The 18,296-nt window shown below is 44.2% G+C and overlaps 1 protein-coding gene across 1 annotated transcript in view; it reads right to left on the reverse strand.

The window, feature by feature from the left end:
• The window catches only part of LOC142243873 (uncharacterized), a 227,639-nt gene that overhangs the window by 16,215 nt on the left and 193,128 nt on the right, over positions 1-18,296 (reverse strand). Inside the window, exons 24-25 of the mRNA XM_075316076.1 lie at positions 14,755-14,799; positions 14,626-14,658 (exon numbers count right to left, since the gene is read on the reverse strand). Of these exons, the coding sequence (XP_075172191.1) occupies positions 14,626-14,658; positions 14,755-14,799 (78 nt within the window). The remainder of the gene's footprint in view (positions 1-14,625; positions 14,659-14,754; positions 14,800-18,296) is intronic.

Genomic DNA, 18,296 nt, shown 5'->3' on the forward strand with positions numbered 1-18,296 from the left:
CAGCTGTCTGCTGGACACCGGTTTAGTGAATAATTATACTTATCGGTGGTAGAATTCTTGTTAATTAGCATTTTGCAGTCTAAACTTTAGCTTTGTTCCAAAGACTTTTATTGGGGTGTACTCATTTTTGATAGGAAAATTACTTTTTTGGGTATGCAAAATAACAAATTTTGATTGCAATCAATGGCCCACATTTCTGAAAGTATTTTGTAGTATGGTATTGTCATGGAATGGTTTGGGGATTCGATCCGGTAACTGATTGTTGCATGGTTGGGTCCGCTGTCTGCTTGCCTATTGACTTTTCTTCCCAGTTCAAATCCTGATGGATCTGATTGTCTTTGTTCTCCCTTCTTGGTTCACGTCTGTCCAAATGTTTCTTATTTTCCCTTTTTGGTCTGCCCTATCACATTCTGGATTGGGTTATATGTGTTCCCTTTTACGTAATTCCTGCAGTGAGTTGGTTTATGTTCCTTTCCAGCACATACTTTCATCTCTTTTAGGTTTCTGGGAGGCTTTACTTGATTTACTTATTTGTAGCGCTCTTTAGCTTTCCCTCTCTACCTTATAAACTGTGTGCAGAATTACTAGGCAAATGAGTATTTTGATTACATGATAATTTTTATACATGTTGTCCTACTCCAAGCTGTATAGGCTTGAGAGCCAACTACCAATTAAGTAAATAAGGTGATGTGCATCTCTGTAATGAGGAGGGGTGTGGTGTAATGACATCAAAACCGTATATAAGGTGTGCTTAATTATTAGGCAACCTCATTTCCTTTGGCAAAATGGGTCAGAAGAGAGATTTGACAAGCTCTGAAAAGTCCAAAATTGTGAGATGTTTTGCAGAGGGATGCAGCATTCTTGAAATTGCCAAACTTTTGAAGCGTGATCACCGAACAATCAAGTGTTTCATGGCAAATAGCCAACAGGGTCGCAAGAAGCGTGTTGGGCAAAAAAGGAGCAAAATAACTGCTGATGAATTGAGGAAAATCAAGCGTGAAGCTGCCAAGATGCCATTTGCCACCAGTTTTGCCATATTTCAGAGCTGCAACGTTACTGGAGTATCAAAAAGCACAAGGTGTGACATACTCAGGGATATGGCCAAGGTAAGGAAGGCTGAAAAACAACCACCTTTGAACAAGAAACATAAGATAAAACGTCAAGACTGGGACAAGAAATATCTTAAGACTGATTTTTCAAAGGTTTTATGGACTGATGAAATGAGAGTGACTCTTGATGGGCCATATAGATGGGCCAGAGGCTGAATAAGTAAAGGGCAGAGAGCTCCACTCCGACTCAGACGCCAGCAAGGTGGAGGTGGGGTACTGCTATGGGCTGGTATCATCAAAGATGAACTTGTGGGACCTTTTCGGGTTGAGGATGGAGAGAAGCTCAAATCCCAGACCTACTGCCAGTTTCTGGAAGACAACTTATTCAAGCAGTGGTACAGGAAGAAGTCGGTATCGTTCAAGAAAAACATGATTTTCATGCAGGACAATGCTCCATCACATGCATCCAACTATTCCACAGCGTGGCTGGCCAGTAAAGGTCTAAAATATGGAAAAATAATGACATGGCCCCCTTGTTCACCTGATCTGATCCTCATGGAGAACCTGTGGTCCTTCATAAAATGTAAGATCTATAGGGAGGGAAAACATTACACCTCTCGGAACAGTGTCTGGAGGCTGTGATTGCTGGTGCATGTAATGTTGATCGTAAACAGATAAGCAACTGACAGAATCTATGGATAGTAGGCTGTTGAGTGTCATCATAAAGAAAGGTGGATATATTGGTCACTAATTTTTTGGGTTTTGTTTTTGCATGTCAGAAATTTTGTGCAGTTATATTGGTTTACCTGGTGAAAATACACAAGTGAGATGGGAATATATTTGTTTTTTATTAAGTTGCCTAATAATTCTGCACAGTTATAGTTACCTGCACAAACAGATATCCTCCTAAGATAGCCAAATCTAAAAAAAAACGCACTCCAACTTCCAAAAATATTAAACTTTGATATTTATGAGTCTTTTGGGTTGATTGAGAACATAGTTGTTGATCAATAATAAAAAAAAAAAAATCGCTAAAAATACAATTTGCCTAATAATTGTGCACCCAGTGTATAAACATGTTTTAGTTTTCTCACTCTGGGTTTTTGTATCTCCCTACACACCTTCTTCTCCCCTTGTTGACAGTGGTGTGTTGTCTTTCTATAGTAGGCCTTTCCCTTTTCCGTTACCTGTATCTCAGAGTGTTTACGTTCATAACAGGTATCTCACAGAAAATGTTGTTTCTGAAATGAAACTAAAGGCTTTCTGATAAATCTGTTGGGTGTACTTATTTATGCTGAGCACTATATGTACAAATGTACCTAATAACAGCTTTCACAAAAAACAAACTGTGTTGCTTTTTCAGTCTGTGTCCAGTAGGTGGCAACATGTTCATGTCGAAACAAGATGTAATGCTAAGCATCCAGTCAAGATCATGCTTCCCATCTGTATTATTCTATAAGGCCTTGCTCACATGAGTGTATGCATGGGATGAGTGCAATGCGAGAAAATCTTGCATTGCACTTGGACCAATGTTAATCAATGAGTTAGAGCAGATGGTCAGTTTTTTCTCATACAGATTCTGGAAGAGAAAAAGTCGCAGCATGCTGTGAGTGGATGCCGAAATCATGCAAGACTTATGTTGACAGAATCTATGCTAAACTGCATTGACTAATGACAAGAATAAATAGCACTAAGGCCTCTTTCAAACGCACGTGTCTCCGGTACGTGTTTGGCAGTTTTCTCACGTACCGGAGACACGTACACACGTAGACCTATGTATTCCTATGGTTTCGGACACACGTAAATACTTGCGCACAGAAAGTGTGTCCGTTCCGTACTTACGTGTGTCCGTATGTTTCTCACGCCGACATGTCCGTTTTCTCTCTGGCATCACGGGTGTCACATGGAACGCAAACGTGTCACACGTAACACACACGGACCACACGGATGTGTTCCGTGTGACACGCACCGGAGAGAAGACGTGTCTGAGAAAAACCCCCCAAAACTTTACTCACCTTCTCCTGCCCTCCTGTCTCTGCTGCTGTCACTTGCTTCCGACCGCCGCTCATTATGCTCATTGCATATTCACTTCACTGCGGCCGGAAGCAGCAGCAGCGGGGAGTCGGCAGGACCGGAGACCGAAGATCAGCACCACGGACAGCGATGCCAGGGACAGGTGAGTAGAAAGTTTCTGTTCTCCATGTGTTATCACGGATAACACATGGAGAACACACGTGAGCCATAAACACAGCTCACGGAGGGCAAAACGCACCTTTGACACGTCCGTGAAAAACGTGCATGATTTTTAATGGACGTGTGAAAGAGGCCTAAGATAGGGTGATGCCAGGTTCTTTCATTCATGAAATATTTTACAAAATATTTTGATGAAGAGCAATCACCCTCTTTAGCCTTTCTTAAAAATTGGCTAAGAAATCCTGCATCACTATTATTATTATTATTATTTTATCGCTAGATGCAAAAATGTTTCCCTTCATTGATAGCAAGCTGAAAATGTAAGGCCCTGTGCCCACGCTGCGGATTTTGACGTGGATTTTGACACAGATTTTCAGAAATTGAGAATTCAGAAGTGCTGTGCCCACGTTGAGTATTTTCCCTTGCGTATTTGGTGCAGATTTCTTTTTTCTGCACCAAATCTGCAGCAAATACGCAAGGGAAAAATAAGCAACGTGGGCACAGGACTTCTGAATTCTCTTAAGGGTGCTTTACACGCTGCGACATCGCTAACGATATATCGTCGGGGTCATGTCATTAGTGACCCACATCCGACGCCGTTAGCGACATTGCAGCGTGTGACACCTAGGAGCGACGATCAACAATCGCAAAAGCGTAAAAAATCATTGGTCGTTGACACGTCGCTCCTTTTCATAATATCGTTTCTGGTGCATGCTGCTGGTTGTTCGTCGTTCCTGCGGTATCACACATCGCTACGTGTGACACCGCAGGAACGACGAACATTTCGTTACCTGCGTCCACCAGCAATAAGGAAGGAAAGAGGTGGGCAGCATGTTCCGGCCGCTCATCTCCGCCCCTCCTCTGCTATTGGGCGGCCGCTTAGTGACGCCCCAGTGACGTCGCTATGACTCCGAATGCACCTCCCCCTTCAAGGAGGGATTGTTCGGCGGTCACAGTGACGTCGCTGAAAAGGTATGTGTGTGTGACGCTGCCGTAGCGATAATGTTCGCTACGGCAGCGATCACCACATGTCGCACGAACGACGGGGGCTGGTGCTATCGCTAGCGATGTCACAGCGTGTAAAGCACCCTATAGACTTTGCTGGCTTCACAATGGACATGTAGATTTCGCTGCAGATTTCTGAAAATACGCGTTAGAAGTACACAGCTTGGGCACTGGGCCAAAGAGTTATTCCAATGTCAAAATAAACTAAGCATACAGTGTATACAGTAAGCAGCAGTATAGAGTAGTGTATGTACACTGATGAGCAAAAGGGTAACAATTATTTGAACTTTAGACTTACAGAGTCCGTATCTCACCATCCACTAAAGCTTCGAACAGGTCTTATTTTCGGGGAAACACGGTATGTACCCATACAGTACTTATAAGTCCATTATTATGTACACCGATGAGCAAAACGAAACAACATTTTGCACTTTTGACTTTCAGCCTCCATATCTAACCATCCACTATAGTTTTGAACATGAGACTACTTTTATTTTTTAGACAATCATCTTGACTATTTCATACATACATTTCACTTTCAACTAATGGCATATGGTTAGTTATGCAGATACTTGTCATGTCACTGCAGTGTTATTGTTTTGCTCCTGGTGGAAGAATAATTTTTTTCTTTTTGTATACTACAACTTACAACCTGTTCTCACATTTCCTAGCAGCTCAGTGTGTTATTAGGTGGATTCCCAAATGAGAGGTTACTGGTTTGAATTAAGGAGCAAGCATGAAGAAGATTTCCCAAGAAAAGAGAAACAGGTCACCGATAGTGATCTCTCGGCCAAGAGAATTGCTAAACTGCATCATGTAAGTGCAATGACAGCTGGAAGAACATTAAATGAAGTCCATCCATCCATTCAAAAGCCAAGAAGTGGCCATCCAGGCAAAATATCAGAGTTAACTAGTTGGCCCATATAAGGTCTATCACTTCTGGCGCAACAAACACAGTAGTGAAGGTGACTCATATGCTTTGTAATAGTGAGATCACTGACATTCAAGTACTGTGTGACACACGTCACAAAAGTCTGGAATGGTGAACCGAAAAATGGTAAAGAGGCCTTAACTTCAATATTGTCATAAAAAGCACTGTCTTGCGATTGCAAAGAAGTACGAAAAGTGGACAGTAGAAGATTGGAAACAGGTGATTTGGAGTGATGAAACGAAAGTCTATACACTAGGCTTTCATTTGTGCAAATGGGTCTAGAAGAAACAAGGGGAAAAGGAGTTAACGGATCGTGAAGTTGAACGAACTGTCAAGTTCGGAGAACGTAGTCTGATGATATACGGTTGTTTCACATCCAAAAGTGATGGTGTCACAATATGACTTCAGGTGTCACACCAGGTACAAGAGGACCCCCTCTGAGTGACACAACTCAAAGAGCACACCAGGGAAACAATACAACAGTTGGCTCTTGTACCATGGAGAGTGCAGCGGGATCACCTGCTAATACTCACCTGAGGCTGAACCCTGGACTCACTAACGTCAGTAGATGGATCTTTCCCCCCGTGCGCTGTCATGTGCCTAGGCCCTTGCTGGTCGTAAACTCATCCTAACTAGTGAAGACCAGTATCTTGCCACTACAATAAGACATCACTAGGAAGGTAAGACAAACGGTTGGGGAAAGACACAACAAAAATAACTCCTTGATTTCTTCAGCAGGAAACTTCGCAGCTGCAACAGAAAGGACACCACATATATGACCCTTCAACATGGTCAGCGTAGGTATGATCTATAGCCGAGATAGGGCAGAGTGAGTAACTGATTTTTATAGTAAAAGAGAGTGGGTGCAGCTGAGATCACTACTGTTAGTGTGCCGCCCCTGTGCCAGCAGCTGGCGCTGCTCGGGTCCGAGCCTTCTGGGGTGGTGGCTCGAGGGTCTCCGGACCCGGGGGTCTCGCGGACATGCCGAATAAATGGGGGATGTAGATGTACGGGCTAGGCCGTAATAAGTTAGTGACGCCACCCACGGTGTGTGGTGAGGTGGGACACCACCGCTGTTGTTATGGGGCACCCGGGGGAGATGTTGTGCAGCAAGTTGTTAACCCCTCCGTGGGCAGGGATGGTGGCCCCGGGACCCGGTGGCTTGGTACAGGGGGTAGCGACCGCAGGGGGTGCTGGTGTACTCAATTTTAGTAACACACACACAAGTCTCTGGTAAACCAAGGTGATGGCGGCCGGTGCCGCGGCCGGTTGCGTTCAGGTCCCCCACCCGGCTGGTGGTCTCTATCCTTTTCCTGCACTGCTTTGTGTAAGGTGGACTTTCCTAGTGTGAAACTCAGGAGTCCGCTCCCGGCTGGATGTGGCCTAAGGAGCCGTGCCCGCAGACACTGGCCCGTGGGATCTATGGGCCCTGGCGGTGACCTCTTATCCCTAATCGGTGGGCTGTTATCTTCTATGAGGGACTTTGGGTGGGACAGGACCTCTAGTCCTGGCCTCAATCGGTTAATTAACCAGTCCGCTTGGTTCCAGTTTCTGGCTTCAGGGTCCGAGTTCCCCCCTTTGTGCTACGGATTCCGGGTTGGTTACCCGTGTTGGTACCGGCGGGCTACAACCCTGTCCCGGTCCACCTCGGTTCTGCCAAGCCATCTTCCTGTCTCCTGCTGACGGAGACCACCGTCTGCCTCCTAGCCAGTGGCACCAGGGCTCCTACCCTGGTACCGTCCAACTTGAACTTTCTTGTGGAGCTACACTTAGCTCCAGCCTACACTCCTCTCCAAACTGAACTTCAGACTCATCTCAACTGATCTGCTGTTTTCCCGCCCATGGCTGTCTGGACCCCTGGGTGGGTGTGTCCCAACCACCTGGTCACGTCCACTGATGTGTCTATCTTTCCCTAAGGGGGGTGAATAGAGTTTTCTGGTTGGCTCTGTGTTTCCTAGTGAGAGTGGGGTTGAAGCTCTGCATCACTGATAAGTAGGTGCTCAAGGGTAAAAAATATACATAGAGAAAAGAGACAACCCCGGCACACTACAACTCCCAAGAAAAGGCAAGATGCGGTGATTTAGTATGCAAATTTCTGTTTATTGATTAGGTTCCTTATGTCTTTAAACGTATATGTATTTGGTCCAAAAAACACTTGACGTTTCGGCCTCCGGCCTTCGTCACACTGGACTATTATCTGACAGTTGTATAGAAAATGACAATCAATATCAAAATTACACTCGTGGACAGAAAGGCATATATAACATCCAACATCACTCTTTAACAAAAGACAAGGACATAATGACGAGGTAGAAATATCATGTATTATATTATAAGATCCGGCATAATAAATTCATAAATCCATAAATCTAGGTGGATAGATAGTGCACATTAAGGACCTGGATAAATAAACAGGGATTCCTTCTAGGAGTGAGGGTGTGAACCCAGCTGAACCTATGGAAGACCGACCAAGGACAAAGAAAAGAAGGAAAAAAGGAGGGAAAAAGAAAAGATGAAAAGAAAGAGGTGGGAGGAAGGAGGAAATAAAGAGCAGAAAAGCAAAGACATGGAAGGAGCAGGTAGAAGAAAATTGTAGATCTCAGAGTTCAAAGGACATCTAATGTGGGACTCACCATGCAATATCAAATGTATGAAGACACTCGGCTAAAAGGCTGGTAACTAGAAAAATGGAGGGAGTCTCATATGTACTTCACGACCTCACGTGAGGGAACGGTGTAATCCGGGGGCCTAAGGGGTACTTTGCACACTACGACATTGCAAGCCGATGTCTGCGATGCCGAGCGCGATAGCCCCCCCCCCTGTCGCAGCAGCGATATCTTGTGATTGCTGCCGTAGCGAACATTATCGCTACGGCAGCTTCACATGCACTCACCTGCCCTGCGACGTCGCTCTGGACGGCGAACCGCCTCCTTACTAAGGGGGCGGGTCGTGCGGCATCACAGTGACATCACACAGCAGGCGGCCAATAGAACCGGAGGGGCAGAGATGAGAGGGACGTAAACATCCCGCCCACCTCCGTCCTTCTACATAGCCGTCGTGAGCCGCGGTGACGCAGGTAGGAGATGTTCCTCGCTCCTGCAGCTTCTCACACAGCGATGTGTGCTACCGCAGGGGAACGAGGAACAACATTGTACCATCGCTGCAGCTACATTATAGAAATGTCGGACACTACACCGATGATACGATTACGACGCGTCACTTTCGTCGATGTGCGTCACTTTCGATTTGACCCCACCAACATCGCACCTGCGATATCGTAGTGTGCAAAGTACCCCTAACTGTGACTACCTGGTTTTGCCAGGGCGTCACACTAGATCACTAGAAGATAGAAATGAACCTTAACCCCTTCAGTACCGGACAGAATTAAATCAGCTCCAACTTAAGGTAAATGAGACATGGGCACTAAAGCATATCTGCTATCTAAAATATGCTGTGACCTTCTTATCCCAAATTCACACAGGATCACATTAGGCCATGACACAATCATGACAGTTGGATACTTAATCAGGATCGATGGTGGTCTCAAAGCTGAGCAATATGTGAGCATCCCCCAAGACGAGTTACTTCGTACACTCGAGTACTATGGGTATGAAAAGGATAACACAGTGTCACAGCAGGACAATGGCCTGAAGCATACGTCGAGATTGGTGAAGACTTGGTTCAGTGACTATGAAGTAGAGGTTCTGGATTGGCCCCCACAGTCCCCAGATCTCAACCCAATCGAACACTTGTGAGTACAGTTGAAGAAAAACTGTATACATACCAATGTGAGTCGACCAGTATGCACCAATATTTGAACATATAGTAGAGACCTGAGATCAAGTTTCGGTTAAGACATGATTGAATCTGATCGAGAGTATGCCCATTAGGATTAAAGCAGTGTTAAAAGCCAGAGGTGGATTTACAAAATACTAACAAAATAATAAAAATTAAAATTTTGATGTTTAATAACAAAATGTTAACAATGCAGTGACATGACAAGAATCTGCATAACTAATAATGCGCTAAATTGTTCAAAGTCAAATTTATATATGAGAATAGCCAAGACAATTGTCTATAAAATGAAGGTAGTCTCATGTTCAAAACTATAGTGGATGATGAGATATGGAGCCTGAAATTCAAAAGTATAAAACCTTGTTACCTCTTGCTCATCAGTGTACATAATAATGGACTTGCAAGTACTGTATGGGTACATACCGTGTTTCCCCAAAAATAAGACCTACTCCGAAAATAAGCCCTAGCAGGAATTCTCAGTATGTTCGACGTAAGGTTTAAATATAAGCCCTACCCTGAAAATAAGCCCTAGTCGCGGTTCAATAATGAAGTGTCCATGCATCTAAAAAAGTTAAAGAATACTGCCCGACATTTCAATATATAATGCAAACACCCCCAAAAGAAAGGAGAAAGAAGACAGAAGACCCCACAGTCATATTCACCACATTCCAAATGGGAGGACGTGGAGTGGAATGCACACCCACACATATCAGATCACACACTCACACACATCAGATCGCACACCCACACACATCAGATAGCACACACAATCACATATCAGATGGCACACACAATCACATATCAGATGGCACAAGCAATCACACATCAGATCGCACACACACACACACACACACACACACACACACACACACACACACACACACACACACACACACACACACACTCACCTTATCCGGTGATACCAATTGCTTCAAAGGGGAACCTGCACTGGAACGCAGGGGAACATGGGATGCAGTACAGTGGAGCGCGAGGACCTGTGGTGGAATGCATCGATGTTTGATGGCCGCCGGGTGGGCACTCACTGAGCTCCTGCACCACTTTATGAAGAAATGGTAGTGGGAGCGTGGGGTGAAATTTTGTCCCCCCATAGAATTTGGCACCTGGGACAACCACCACTATAGCCTCATACTATCCTATACCACTTACAGTGGGGAAAAAAGTATTTAGTCAGCCACCATTTGTGCAAGTTCTCCCACTTAAAAAAGATGAGAGAGGCCTGTAATTGACATCATAGGTAGACCACAACTATGAGAGACAAAATGAGAAAACAAATCCAAAAAATAACCTTGTCTGATTTGGCAAGATTTTTTTTGCATGTTATGGTGGAAAATTAGTATTTAATCAATGACAAAAGTTCATCTCAATATTTTGTTACATATCCTTTGTTGGCAATGACAGAGGTCAAACCTTTTCTGTAAGGCTTCACAAGGTTGGCACATACTGTTGGTGGTATGTTGGACCATTCCTCCATGCAGATCTCCTCTAGAACAGTGATGTTTTGGGCCTGTCGCTGTACAACACGGACTTTCAACTCCCTCCAAAGGTTTTCAATGGTGTTGAGATCTGGACACTGGCTAGGCTACTCCAAGAGACCTTCATATGCTTCTTACAAAGCCACTCCTTTGTTGTCCTGGTGGTGTGCTTGTGATCATTATCATGCTGAAATAGCCAGCCACGTTTAATCTTCAATTCCCTTGCTGATGGAACGAGGTTTGCACTCAAAATCTCCCAATACATGTCCTCATTCATTCATTCATTCATTCATGTACACAGATCAGTTGTCCTCGTCCCTTTGCAGAGAAACAGCCCCAAAGCATGATGTTGCCACCCCCATGCTTCACAGTAGGTATAGTGTTCTTTGGATACAACTCAGCATTCTGTCTTCTTCATACACGACGAGTTGTGTTTCAACCAAACAGTTCTACTTTGGTTTCATCAGACAATATGACATTCTCCCAATCCTCTTTTGGATAATCCAAATACTCTCTAGCACACTTCAGATGGGCCCGGACATGTACTGGCTTAAGCAGGGGAACATGTCTGGCACTGCAGGATCTGAGTCCCTGATGGCGTAGTGTGTTACTGATGGTAGCCTTTGTTACAGTGGTCCCAGCTCTATGCAGTACATTCACTGGGTCCCTCCGTGTGGTTCTGTGATTTTTGTTCATCGGTCTTGTGCTCAATTTGACCCCTTGGGGTGAGATCTTGCGTGGAGCCCCAGATCGGGGAGATTATCAGTGGTTGTGTATGTCTTCCATTTTCTTATTATTGCTCCCATAGTTGATTTCATCATACCAAGCTGCTTGCCTATTGCATATTCAGTCTTCCCAGCCTGGTGAAGGGCTACAATTTTGTTTTTGGTGTCCTTCGACAGCTCTTTGGTCTTCACCATAGTGGAGTTTGAAGTGTGACTGTTTGAGGTTGTGGACAGGTGACTTTTACACTGATAACAAGGTCAAACAGGTGCCATTACTACAGGTAATGAGTGGAGGACAGAGGAGCCTCATAAAGAAGTAGTTACAGGTCTGTGAGAGCCAGAAATCTTGCATGTTTTTAGATGACTATATACTTATTTTCCACAATAATTTGCAAAAAAAATCTTGCCAAATCAGACAAGGTGATTTTCTGGATTTGTATTTTCATGTTGTCTCCCATAGTCGAGGTCTACCTATAATGTAAATTACAGGCCTCTCTCATTTTTTAAGTGGGAGAACTTGCACAGTCTGTGGCTGAATAAATACTTTTTTCCCCACTGTATATACAATTTTCTTCATTAGTTAGGAATGCCCCCTGTACCCTCCAACAATAAAAAATATCATCATTCCTATAATGGTAAGGGCTCATTCAAACAGAAGGGTGATGGCAGCAGATAAAGGCACTATTACTGTACTACATCAGTACCATATGTAGTATCTAGTTTTTGCAACATTTTTTCACTATTATATGATTTCACTGCAGTCTTGTTTTCTGACATACAATTATCCTCCCCTGCCTTGTAACTTCAGTATAAAAATTTGTCCTACAGTATTCACCTGTTTTCTAAGTTATCACAGCAGTCCTCTCCTCTTCCATCAGTGTCTGGGACTGGAATAACCTTTGAATATGCTGAGTTAGCATCAATCACATAACAGTGGACATGATAATAGCACTGACGTGACTGCTCAGTGCCGCATCCCCCCCCGGTGATTAGCGTGGAGGGTCGTACAATATATATATACATATATATATAGATAGATAGATAGATATCGATATATATATACGGTATATATATACATATATATATATATATATATATATATATACACACGCATATATATATAGAGGACCTGTCACCTGCTAAAAAAGTTGATTTATACACCTTGTAAAAATTCCTGAGCACCTCTAATTCTGATGCTTTTTTCCATTTTGTTTTGCATCAGTCCATTGCAGAGATGTTCATATTTGTATTTTTTTGGAGTGCAGTATGTGAAATCTCTGTTAACAATTCAACTTTTTGTTTCTTCAGAGTTTTCTCATGGGGAGTGCACTTTCACTCTATCATCCTAGATGCTGCCAATCACAGCTGAATTTTACAGCTACACAGCCACATAAGGCCTGCAACACACATCCGTATTTCCGGTACGTGTTTGGTACGCTTTTGCACGTAACGGAGACACGGAGACACGGAGACCAATGTTACTCTATGGTAGATGGCACACACACGTAAAATCACACGGAACGTGTGTCCGTGTGGTAAGTACGTGTGTGCGGTTAGTCTATGGGTCCATGCCTGCATGGACCGCACACGGAGTATGTCCGTGTTCAGCACGTTTCGCCCGTGTGTGTTTTTAAACGAGTGATCTTTTTTTATTTTATTTTTTTTTATTAACGTCAGTATACTTACCTTTTTTTCTGCTGTTCTCAGTCATACTTACATTGGCGCTCGGTCTTTTTCTTCCCCTGGCTCATACTTACCAATCCCCGATCACCAGCGCGGCGAGGAACAGCTGTGCAGAGAATACGCGGCAACAATTACTTTGAAAAAGCCGGCCGCTCATTAATCAATCTCGTATTCCCTGCTTTTCACGCCCACAGGCACCTGTGATTGGTTGCAGTCAGACACGCCCCCCCACGCTGAGTGACAGCTGTCTCATTGCACCCAATCACAGCAGCCGGTGGATGTGTCTATACTGTGCAGTAAAATAAATAATTAAATAATTTAAAAAAACGGTGTGCGGTCCCCCCCCATTTTAATACCAGCCAGATGAAGCCAAACGGCTGAAGGCTGGTATTCTCAGGGTGGAGAGCCCCACGTTATAGGGAGCCCCCCCCAGCCTAACAATATCAGTCAGCAGCCGCCCAGAATTGCCGCATACATTATATGCGACAGTTCTGGGACTGTACCCGGCTCTTCCCAATTTGCCCTGGTGCGTTGGCAATTGGGGTAATAAGGAGTTAATGGCAGCCCATAGCTGCCACCAAATCCTAGATTAATCATGTCAGGCGTCTTCCCAAGATACCTTCCATGAGTAATCTGTAAGGTACAGTAAATACACACACACACCTGAAAAAATCCTTTATTTGCAATAAAAAACACTAACAATACCCTCGTTCACCACTTTAATAAGCCTGAAAAACCCCTCCATGTCCGGCGTAATCCACGGAGGTCCAGCATCGCATCCAGCTCTGCTACATGAAGGTGACAGGAGCTGCAGCAGACACCGCCGCTCCTGTCAGCTCCATGAAGCTACTGAAGAGAGCCGTGCGATCTGCTCAGCTGTCACTGAGGTAACTCGTGGCCACCGCTGGATGCTCCAACTGTGACAGCAAGTTGCCCGAGTGACAGCAATGTAGTCACAGGTGACTTGCTGTCGCCCACCGGCTGCTGTGATTGGGTACAGTGAGACAGCTGTCACTCAGCGTGGGGGGCGTGTCTGACTGCAACCAATCACAGGCGCCTGTGGGCGTGGAAAGCAGGGAATAGGAGATTGATTAATGAGCGGCCGGCATTTTCAAAATAGTAAAAGCCGCCGGAGTTTTTATAACAGCCGAGCAGCGCCGCGCCGGAGATCGGGGAACGGTAAGAGAGGGCTGCTGACTTCAGTCACTCAGGGGATTAGCGGTCACCGGTGAGTTCTTCACGGGTGACCTCTATTCAGTACGCGGCACACAGACAAAGCCGCGGCATGACAATGAAGTCGGGTGAAGTTCACCCGAGTTCATACTCATCGCGCAACTCTGTCTGCTGTCAGCCGACATGTAAAAATGACATTGTGCATCACCCACACGGACATTCCACACGGACATTCCACGTACACATACACGGGCATTTTACACGCACACACGGACATTTTACACGCACACACGGATAACATACGCCATCACACGGATGACATACATACCGGAGAAACGCCCAAAAAAAACGGAACACGGACCCGAAAAACTGACCGTGTCACACGTACGTTTTTTATGCGGAACTGTGTTTTCGGCCTAAGGCTGTGGAGTTTGGGTCAAGAGACCTGCGGCTAGGTCTGGACATCATGGTCTGTTCTCAGACCACGTGAAAGTTGGATGTGTAAAATCGGCCTTGACTTATAAAAGAAACAGTTATAATGAAAACTAATATGTGTTTTTGGAATTTTATTACAGTACCTCTCCTTTGGCTCCTCTGCCTCCTTCTTGACCCTAAATGTAAGCAAATTGAAAACTGATTAAAATCATTATATATGTTTTTATATGTACTTATATAAAAGCAAAATAAAAAAAAAAGTTTGTGGGTACCCTTATTCCAATAGATCCAGGTTGACCAGCTTCTCCCTTCTCCCCCTGCAGCAGATTGATAACAGATAGAATTAAATATGCAACCAAATATAACATGTCAACATCTAAACTGTTGTAAACCTTAAGGGTACGTGCACGCGATCAGGACCTAGACGCGGCGGGTCCTGACCTGCGGGGCCACGAGTCTCCTCCGCAGGAGACCACTGCTTCTTGTACCCATGATCCTCGCTTGGGCAGTTGCAGTCTCTCGCTGTGTTCTCCCTGCGGAGAATGCTTGCATCTCCGCAGCATAAAATTGACATGCTGCGGCTCAGGAAGCCACACTGCAGGTCAGTTTTCGCTGTGGGAAAAACAAGCACAGTGGGCATAGGATTTCTAGAAATCCCATCCACTGTGCTTGTACTGTACAACGCAGCGTTTTGGATGCAGCAAAAACACGCAGCATCCAAAATGCTGTGAACACTGATCGTGGGCATGCAGCCTAATAGTTTTATAAAAGTGTAGCAATCCAAGATAAACGTTTTCCAGTATTATTTTTATAATTATATTATTAGTTAATGCTAGGGAGGGAATGGCTAGAGCAAAATTTAAAGGAAGGTATAATAGAGCCCTAAACAGGGCCACGAGCAGAGTGACCCATGACTCAGCTTTGGAGGTCAAACTATGGGTTAAATGCAAAGCAAACTTTTTTTTTTATTTCAATACATTTTTATTAAGATTTTACATAATATAGGTTATACACCGCAACAAACATGCGGACAGTTGAAAAATCTGTCCTATAACAGCAGGACAATAAAAGTCAAAGTAAAAACAGATAGCTGAAAATTCTGCATAGTAGGGTTAGGGCATACCATTTGCAACATAGGGAGCAAGGGTAGAGATGATAGGTAATAAGATAACAGGTCCACCAATCAGGACTGGAAGGATGAGAATTTGGACACCACCCAGGGGGACCAACGATTCCTTATTTTTGGTAAACAGATCTGAGGTCAGAAGGAACTCGTATTGGTAATGTTTATTGATTTTTTGGATAATTTCCAATTTAGAGGGGATAGTTATTTCTTTCCAGTGGTCTGCCAGACACATACATGCTGCTATTAGAATGTGTGCTACAATTGGTCTCAAATCGCCAGGGAATATATGTAAACCGATCCCCAAAACCGCTAGCGGACCGCTCAAACTTCCAGCCAGGCCTGTAACTGAGGTAATAATGTTAGACACTTCTTCCCAAAAAGGCTGGATGAGCCGGCGAATCCACCAAACGTGCCCTAGGGAACCAACACTCGAGCAGCCCTTCCAGCAGGATTGGGAATAGGAACCACGGAATTTGGAAATCTTCAGCGGGGTGTAGTACCAGTCAAAGTGAACTTTCTTAAGCTGCTCAAGATGATTGATACAGGAGGAATATTTCTGCAGGTCGCCAGAAGCGGACCACCATTGGTCTGGGGTTGAGCAGAAAGCAAGAGCGCCTCATATACGCTTGTTTAGGACCATTAACGGGGGAATGAAACACTTTATATACTACCGAGAGGCCGTGTTTTCGAGAGGAGGAACTAAAAAACCGCTGTATTGGCGAGCAAACAGCATTATGGCAGGATAAGGGAAATACACATGAATTTAAAAAATGGCAAATTTGCAGATACTGGTAGAAGTTATTTTTGTGAAGGCCAAATTCACCCATTAGGACAGAGAAAGGTTTCAACTCCTGAATTAAGAGGATATCTTTCATGACCATAATACCATTCCTCACCCAATTGCCTAACGTGACGCCATCCACATGAAGCGCCAAGGCTCTAATAGAGATAGACTCAAATTTAATCACCTGACGAGTAGAGACCAGATCAGACCAGTAAGAAAATGCCACTTTCATTGTCTGCAGGGGAAGAGAGGGGGCAAAGGAACTAAGTACTCGTGCTTCCAGTAGAAAGCTCAAAGTCCCACGCGGGGCCAAGTATTTCTCCACAAGCACCCATTTGTGAGTACAAGAATCATCATACCACTCCCTTAACGCCTCTAGAACCGCTGCTTTATGGTACAAATAAAAATTCGGGATCCCCAGATCAGCATGTAAATAACTATAAAATAAGGTAGACATACCAACCCTAGGTTTCTTTCCTGCCCAAATAAATTTGCTCACAACTGCCTGCAGGAGAGAGAGAAACCTCTTGGGGAAGCTCAAGGGAAGACAGTGGAATACATAAATAATTTTTGGTAGGAACATCATCTTAACTATTTGAATGTGCGCCATCCAGGAAAGGGGTAAATGTATTTGATTGTCTATGTCCTTTTCGAATGGAATCAAGCAGAGTATTAAAATTCTGTTTGACAATATTGGAAAGTTTACAAATCCTTAGCCCTAGGTACTAAAAGCCGTCCTGGTCCCAAGTATATGGGCAAGTGAGGAGATTCTATCTCTAACAGATAGTGGAACATTAACTGAGAAGAGAACTGATTTTCCTTCATTTAGCTTGTAATATGAAATCTTAGAAAATTCAAGGAGAGCGTTTTTGATCCCTATCAATGATCTTTCACTATCAGTGCAAGAGAGTATTACATCGTCTGCATATAGACCGATCTTATGTTCTACAGGGCCTATTTTAACTCCAGAGATTTCCAGGTAGAGCCTAATGGACTCCATCAGGGGCTCCATGACTAAAGCAAAAAATATAGGAGAAAGGGGGCAACCCTGGCGGGTCCCATTAGTCAGGTCGAATCTATCAGAATAGAAGCCTGCTGCACAGACCGAAGCATTTGTTTTTTTGTATAAGGCCATAATACCATCCTTTATATTACCAGAGAATCCAAATGTATCCAAAACAGCGTCCACATAGCCCCAGTGTACCCTGTCAAATGCTTTTTCCGCATCTAGAGACAGGAATACACCGGGGGTACCACTGGACTCAAAAAAATCCATCAAATCAATCACTCTTCTAGTGCCATCTATAGCCTGCCTCCCTGGAACAAATCCCACTTGGTCAGGGGAGACCAGGGCCGGCAAAACTGAGAGGAGTCTATTAGCCCAGACTTTTGCATATAACTTCACATCACAATTCAAAAGAGAGATAGGTCTGAAGTTACCAGGAGAGGTTGGAAGCTTCCCCGGTTTAGGAATAGTAGTGATTGTCGCAGCCAAGCTTTCAGATTGGATATCAGATGAGTCCCTCCATAGTGAGAACATTCTAACCAAAAATGGAGCCAAGATGTGCGCAAACTGGCGGTAGTAAGAATTAGAAAAACCATCTGGCCTGTGGGCAGAAAGTCTCTTAGAGGAATTAATAACCCAAACTACTTCCTCCTCAGTTAAGGGGGCATTAAGAGCAGCCAGAGCCGTGGGGGAAAGTTTGGGTAAATTTAGTTTAGCAAGGAAAGAAGAAATTTCACCCTTCGTGGGCTGGTGTGTTTTAAGATCTGACTTGAGATTATATAGTTGGGAAAAGTATTCTTTAAACTCACTAGCTATGTGAGTAGGGTTTAACACTTTCAACCCGTCGTGCTTAATCAAAAAGGGAATGGCAATCCGAGCCTCCCTTTTCTTCACACGA

Source organism: Anomaloglossus baeobatrachus, chromosome 6 (assembly GCF_048569485.1).
Source record: "Anomaloglossus baeobatrachus isolate aAnoBae1 chromosome 6, aAnoBae1.hap1, whole genome shotgun sequence".
NCBI lineage: Eukaryota > Metazoa > Chordata > Amphibia > Anura > Aromobatidae > Anomaloglossus > Anomaloglossus baeobatrachus.